At 34.7% G+C, this 8,107-nt stretch overlaps 1 protein-coding gene across 1 annotated transcript; it reads left to right on the forward strand.

The window, feature by feature from the left end:
- Nucleotides 1–4,655: 4,655 nt before the first annotated feature.
- Nucleotides 4,656–6,430, forward strand: LOC105774153 (berberine bridge enzyme-like 13). The gene has a single exon (XM_012596533.2). It carries the CDS (start codon nt 4,657–4,659, stop codon nt 6,250–6,252), a length of 1,596 nt encoding a protein of 531 aa, XP_012451987.1. The 5' UTR covers nt 4,656; the 3' UTR covers nt 6,253–6,430.
- The last annotated feature ends 1,677 nt before the right edge of the window (nt 6,431–8,107 follow it).

The raw sequence follows: 8,107 nt of genomic DNA on the forward strand, positions 1-8,107 counted from the left end.
GCGAAAAGGCGTTACAGCACGTCAGTCGCAAAGCCTTAATAAACTTCGAGTAATGACAACCTAAGCGGGATTATTCTCAAAAAATAAAATTCTACATTCATGAAAACACTATTCACACATGTCTATTATGAGCATTTGATTCATTTTGATCATGCCATCCTAATCATTAGGCATAATTAGGTTCATTGTACAGGTCATGTTCCCCAGAGAACAGATCAGTGAAGATCAAAAACAAAGCCTTGCCTCCATCGGTTGCAGTGGAGCTGGTTAAAGATAACAGATTTTTCCTTCCTGTATTAACAGCGAAGCAGATCGAAAACAAAGTCTTGCCTCCATCGTTTACATTGGAGCTGGTTAAAGAAGCAGATCTTACCGTCCTGCGTTAACAGCGAAGCAGATCGAAAACGAAGTCTTGCCTCCATCGGTTGTAGTGGAGTTGATTAAAGATAGTAGATCTTGCCTTCCTGCGTTAACAGCGAAGCAGATCGAAAATGAAGCCTTGCCTCCATCGTTTGTAGTGGAGCTGGTTAAAGATAGCAGATATTGCCCTCCTGCGTCGACAGTGGAGCAGATCACATCGAGTCTTATCTCCCTAAGCAGTAGTGGAGCAGACAGAAGAAATCAGTCCTATGTCCCTGACCAGCAGTGGAATAGGTTGGAAATTGCAGATCTTATCTCCCTGAGCAGTAGCGGAGCGGATCAAAGACGGCGAATCTTATCTTCCCCAGGAGTAGGGAAACAAATTTAAGCCATAAGTCCTATGTCCCCGACCAGCAGTGGAATAGGTTGGAAATTGCAGATCTTGTCTCCCTAAGCAGTAGTGGAGCAGATCGAAGGTGACAAATCTTATCTCCCTGAGATTAAAGCGGAGCGGATTGAAGCTGATAATCCTATCTCCCTGAGATTACAGTGGAGCGGATTAAAATAAAGGATCTTATCTCTCTTAAGTTACAGTAGAGTAGATCGCATCAGGTCTTATCTCCCTGAGATTACAGTGGAGCAGATTGAAGCTAGTAATCCTATCTCCCTGATATTACAGCGGAGCGGATTAAAGTAAAGGATCTTATCTCTCTGAAGTTACAGTACAGTAGATCACATCAGGTCTTATCTTCCTGAGATCACGGTGGAATAGACCGAAGAATTACAGATCTTACCTCCCAGGTGATGCAGTGGAACAGATTAAAACCACATCGGTGAATCTTGCTTCCCCGACATTGCAGTTCAAAAGATTAAAGCTACAACAGCGAATCTTACCTCCCAAGTGATGCAGTAGAATAGATTAAAGCCACATCGGTGAATCTTGCTTCCCCGACATTGCAGTTCAAAATATTAAAGCTACAACAGCGAATCTTACCTCTCAGGTGATGCAACAGAACATATTAAAGCCACAACGGCGAATCTTACTTTCCAAAAGTTACGAGTTACAAATCCTATCTCCGTGATATTACAGTGGAGTGGATCGAAGCACCAATTCCTATACCTCTGAAGATGGAGTAGGATGGAGTGTGGCAACTCGGAGAAGAAGAGCACCAAGGTCCAACTCGACCGGGCAAAATTGGTCATTTTTTAGTCTTTGCTTCATTCCCGTTACACGACAATGAGCAAAGAGGGGCAGCTGTAATACCCTAATTCTGCCCGGCCCAAATCAAATAAATAAACAAAATAAAAAATATAATTATAAATAATAAAAACCAAAAAAATTAAATGTCCAAAAATGTCCAGTTACAAACCAAAAAATTCAAGGCCCAAAATTATACCAAACCCAATTAAAACCCAAACTCACTAAAATTAAACCCAATTACACCAGGCCCAATAAGCCCAAACACTGATAACCCTAAATAGCTTCCAGAAACCCTAGGTGCCGCAACTCTCTCGCACAACAGACCCAACCGAGCCACGCCTCCGAGCCGCTCCACACCAACCTCTGCCTCCGTACATGTCAAGCCACACCACGCGTACCCATACCTGCAAGAGAAGACAAACAGACAGCAGCAGCAACAACAAAGAGGAAAAACATTTTTCTTTTGGAATTTTTTTCGGGTTTTTTTTCTTTTCATGTTTTCTGGCTAAAAGAAAAAAGCCATATATATGCATTGTAAAAGGGGGTTACCCACACACACACAGAATCAATACAAAAAAAAAAATCAAAATACAAAAAAGGTGATTTTTTGGGTTTCTTTTCCTTTCGTTTCACTGGTTATTCATTTTTTTTCTTTCCGTTGCTTATATCTGTGTTCATAAATCGGGAGAAAGGAGAAGAGATTAGAAAGTAAAGAGCGTACCTGGTGGTCGATTTTTTGCTCCCTCCGTCGCAATCGGAGGCGGGCAAGGAATCGGGACCTCCAAACGTCGGTTGGGTGAACGACGCACAGAGGGGAGGAGATCTTATTTTTTTTTTCTAGGGTTCCATAGGTTTTTTGTAAAAATGATTAAAAATCTGTTGACTTTAGGCTTAACTTTAGCATTTATTTGCTGAAAGAAACGGCGCCGTTTTAGTCCCCACATCCCGCGCGGTGACCTGACCCGGGAAGGATCCGCGCGTTTTGTTTCAATGGCCTATTTATGCATTTGGTCCTTCTATTTTTTGATTGACTGCAGTTTAATCTTTTTGTTTTTTTTTATTTCGCCGCATAATTCAATTTTATTTTCATTTCGATCCAAAGACAAACGACGCCGTTTCCAATGATCTGACTTGATTGCCAGATAGGATTTTTGCGTTTAACCTCTGTTCTAGTACTTCATAGTTTCAATTCGATCCTTAATCCTTATTTAAATTGTTTTAATACATTTTTCATTTTAAACCATTTTATTTTCTATTTCTTTGCATTATTTTAAACTTTTGTATAGCACCTATTTTGATATATATATGATATAGTTTAAATTGTTTTTATATATGTTATTTTAAATGTGATTATCCTTAAATTGATTTATTTTAAAATTTCCTCTTTTGTATATTATATTTAACTCGTTATATGTCATTTTAACTTGTTTGGTAAATGATTTATTTTAAGTTATTTATATACTATTTTATTTTTAGTCGCTTTATATATTAATTTTAAAATTATTTTATACTATTTGTTTTAAATCAATTTATATTAATATTTAAAACTCCTTTTCATGTACCACTTATTTAGAATCTTTTACCATTTATTTAAATTGTTTCACGTAACTTATTTTAAATGCTATTTAGTTTAAAATGTTTTGTTACCATTTTGAAATTAGTATTATGATTATTACATTTTAACTTTCTTCGTATTATTTAATTCTTTCGTCTTTAATCATTAATGTTAGTATTTAAATAGTGCATGGTGTGAGATTATTACCTTTATGTGTATGGCATTTGTTTTGTTGATATTTATTGATTTATTTGTGTCCACTAGCATGTATCGTAATTTACGAATTATCATTTTGGATTATGCACCACCATTCAATCGCATTACATTTGTTTAGAAAAACATCGAAATCGTTTTACACATAAATCTTCAAAATACTCGGCATTTGGAATCTTCGAAAAGATTGAGCCCCAACGTATTGGGTTCCAATTTTTTCCTCGTTGAACCTAAATAATCAAGGATATGCTTTAATCAAAACCTTATGGTTTCCAAATAAAAGCTCATTTTCGGGAATTCAATATGTGATGTCCTAACGCATTGGATATGACATATTGTTCTCTCGAGACGAGAATTTTTCTAATAAATGAAAATAAAGGCAATATTTGATATTTAGGAATTTTGTGAAATCGAGCCCTAACTTACTGGGTTTTGATTTTTTCATTTGACCCAAATAGTCGAATATCCTTCTCAAATGCATAGATTTTAAAAGTAAAAAAAAATAAACTTAATTTTGAGGGTTTAAAATGTTGCACTCTAACTTACCGAGCGTGACGTTTTATGTCTTCGAAATAAATGAATCTCATCGTCCAAATCATCTTACTCAAGTTTTCTTTTCAAGGGATCGTATTTTAAAATCTTTTCAAAGTTTCGACACTAAGACATTAAACAATCAATTCAGTACCAATTTTGGGCGTCACGAGGGTGCTAACCCTTCCTCGTGCGTAACCGACTCCCGAACCTTTTTTTTTCTTCTCTCAAAATTCGCAGACCTAAAATGATTTTCAAGATGATCCGATCACACCTCAATAAAATATCGGTGGCGACTCCAGTTCCATTTTCAAAATCGATACCCATTTTTCAAATTTTATAAAAATGGATTCGACACGGTGTTTTCAATTTTTTTTCATATTTAAAAAATACACTATTCAAATAAGGGAAATTACTCGACTCTTTTTTTTTTTTTTGTATTTCTCAATCGAAACATAGTGTAAAAACAAACATAGAAATATAAATTACGTTTAAGGAAAAAAACATTTTTAGAGAGAGCCTAAAATTTTTAAATTGTGAAAAAGATGTTTTTGAGTCAATATAATTTAAGAGAAAAAAATTTTCTCTACAAAAATTATTTGATTAGAAATACTTTTATTCCAAAAAAAATTTCGAAAAACATTTTTAAAATAGGCTTTTAAGTGGAAGTTTTTTGTAACCAGTCTTTAACCCAGTCATGACGTTAGGATTAGCTCACTCACACGTGTTGGTCGATCAAAGAATATCATAGGTCCTCTATAAGAATAGCTTCTTACAACAGAATTAAAGCGTGAGAATGGCATTTTCTAGCACTATGATTCTTCCACTACTTCTAGTCCTGCTTTCAGCTTTCTCGGCAACTTCAAAGTCGGTTCAAGAAAACTTCATGCAATGCCTTGATGCCAATTCTGAGCATCCCATTCCCATCTCTGCTTTTTGCTCCCAAACCAACTCTTCATTTACTTCTGTCCTCAACTCCACTGCACAAAACCTCAGGTACTTGATGCCGTTAGTGCCAAAGCCCGAATTTATCTTCATACCTGTCTATGAGTCTCATGCCAAATCTGCTGTTATTTGTGCAAAAAGGCTTGCAATTCACCTAAGATTCCGCAGCGGAGGACATGACTATGAGGGCCTCTCATATGCATCTGAAATAGAGACACCTTTCATTTTGATAGATCTTAACCAGCTTCGGTCCATTAATGTCGATGTCGATGACAATAGTGCTTGGGTGCAAGCTGGTGCCACGGTGGGGGAAGTTTATTATAGAATCTCTGAGAAAAGCAAGACTCATGGCTTCCCTGCCGGTCTTTGCTCAAGCCTAGGCATTGGTGGACACATAACAGGAGGTGCATATGGTTCCATGATGAGAAAGTACGGTCTTGGTGCGGACAATGTCCTTGATGCTCGAATTGTTGATGTTAATGGCGAAATCCTCGACAGAGCAGCCATGGGCGAAGATCTGTTTTGGGCAATCAGAGGAGGTGGAGGAGCAAGCTTCGGTGTCATCCTCGCATGGAAGATAAAGCTGGTTGCTGTTCCAGAAACAGTAACTGTTTTCACAGTTCCGAAGACCTTGGAACAAGGTGCCACAAAGATCCTGTATAGATGGCAGCAAGTTGCAGATAAGCTGGATGATGATCTTTTCATCAGAGTCGTCATTCAAGTGACAAAAACAAGCCTAAAAGGCAAGAGAACAGTGACAACAGCCTACAATGCCCTGTACCTAGGAGATGCTGAGAGGCTCCTCCAAGTAATGGACCAAAGCTTCCCGGAGTTGGGTTTAGCGCGAAAAGACTGTATCGAAACAAGCTGGATAAAATCTGTGCTCTACATAGCTGGGTTCCCAAGTGAAACACCTCCAGAAGTACTGCTAGAAGGAAAGTCTTTATTCAAGAATTATTTCAAAGCCAAATCTGATTTTGTGCAACAACCTATCCCTGAAACCGCTCTTGAGAAGCTGTGGGAAATGTTGTTGGAAGAAGAGTCTCCGTTGATGATATGGAACCCTTACGGAGGAATGATGGCAAACATTTCGGATTCTGCAATTCCTTTCCCTCACAGAAAAGGTAACTTATTCAAAATCCAGTACGTGACCTCATGGTACGAGGGAAGCAAGGACGCCACCCGAAAGCACATGGATTGGATTAAGGGGCTGTATGATTACATGAGTGCTTATGTTCCCACATCTCCCAGGGGGGCATATGTCAATTACAGAGACCTTGATTTGGGAATGAACCACAACAACGCTAGCTACACCGAGGCTAGTGTTTGGGGCGCCATGTATTTCAAGGGCAATTTCCGAAGATTGGTAAAAATAAAAAGCAAAGTTGATCCCGGCAATTTTTTCAGGCATGAGCAGAGCATTCCAGTTGTCCTGGACCGCGCTTAAATAAAATAGATTATCCTTGTTTAGTGCTTCTTTGCCCTTTCCAGTAAAGCAAATTAAGATGACTATATAATAAGACATGCATGTTTTTGTTAATTAATTGTCAAAGAGGTAGTACGAATCCTTCCTTTCGTTTTTCTACTAAGTGCTATAAAGTCGTGTGCTCTCGTGTTTCTTATCATATGTTTGATTGTCTCCTCCACTATCTACCCTGGCCCAGCGAGTAAGCGCTATACTAGTTAATACTGTAATATTTTTCGAATAGTTATTAAATAAAACGGAATTTTTGCCGTGATAGTTGTCAAAGGGATTTGATTTGATTTTTGTTCGGTAAATTCAGGCCTAAAGTCACCTCAACTTCTTTTAAGTAAATTTTTTGATGGATTTATTTTCGTACTTATTTTAGAAGTTAGTCAGCAGTATTTTACCTATCTCTTAATTTGTTTGCCGCTTTGAGATTGAGAGTATACCTACCTAACCTTACGGTGGTGCATTTAATTTTATCCTCAAATCTTCCATCTAAGTAATTAAATTGTTCGGTCAATGTAAATTTAATAACTATAATTTTATTTTATATGCTATTTAAAAATTATTTCAAGTCTTAAAATCTAATATAATGTTAAATAAAATAAAAATAATTATAAAATTTTACATTAAGTTACCAGTAACTAGTTATTTGGTTATCATTTTAGTTTTTTTTATACAAATGAATTTCATTCTTTTCTTATTATGGATCATCAAAGGAGTTTAGAATTTTAAACCATTGAAAATATTAAATTAGCTGATTTTTTTCAGGTTAGCTTTCATATTCTTTTAGAATTTTTTGAATTATTAATATTTTAACAATAGTTGGATAAAAAGAATAAACTAATCTTTAAATTTATTAGTATAATTATACTTATAATACATGAAAATTTTAAATCGCTTCAATATCTTTATCACATCGATCCTTAATGTTGCATTTGTTAATATATATTTAATGTTTAATTTATTTTACCGAAACAAATAGTTAGGCATTTTAATTTATTCAAAACTTGACATATTTGATATGAATGAAACATAAAGTATAACATTGAAATTGTTAAAATATTAATCATACAAAAATTATAAAATGTATAAAACTATTTATATTTTACATTTATACGAGTGAATCACTCCCTTTTATAAAAACATCAACATTCTTTTCTAAATTTATTTTAAATTATTACTTGTTTGATTAAATGTACTATTTTAATTTAAAAATTAACACATCGGAACCCAACCTATTAAGTCCATTTTAACTATTTGTATTCTCTAAAAAGATCATGATGAATTAATATTATTACTTTTATTTCTTTGCCCTTTCCAACTTTGCACCTCATGGACACAAACCAAGTGTAAAACCAAAGTTACTATAGACTTTTAAATAATAGTGCTATCTTATTTAAATCTAAATTTTATTATTTTGTTAATAAAATTAAATTTATAAATATTTAAAAGAATAGTTTACATAATATAAATTTATTCTAAAATCAACAACATTTAAATACTAAATACTAAATACTTATTAATTTATATAAATTTAAATTTAATAAATTATTTTTGTCTATCTTCGATTTTCAAATATTTTAATATAACATAATAAATTTCAAAATTTCTCAATCAAATATACATAATTTAATGTTAAGTGTTTTGTATTGAAAAATAATGTTCTCAATTGACATAGACAAGTCATAAATGTTTTTAAGCAACTCCAAGTCCTTTCAAAATTGTTTGTAAGCCTTAAAATGCATTCCTTAGGCCAAGTCTTGAGACTTAGTCCTTCAAGTCTTGGATTCTAACAGACGTTTTGAGAATGGTACAATATTGAGACTTATGT

This window comes from Gossypium raimondii, chromosome 6 (genome assembly GCF_025698545.1).
Source record: "Gossypium raimondii isolate GPD5lz chromosome 6, ASM2569854v1, whole genome shotgun sequence".
In the NCBI taxonomy this organism is placed as follows: Eukaryota; Viridiplantae; Streptophyta; class Magnoliopsida; order Malvales; family Malvaceae; genus Gossypium; species Gossypium raimondii.

Excerpts from the sequence above, each read along its gene's own strand:
- LOC105774153 (XM_012596533.2), top strand. The coding sequence starts at position 4,657 with ATGGCATTTTCTAGCACTATGATTCTTCCACTACTTCTAGTCCTGCTT.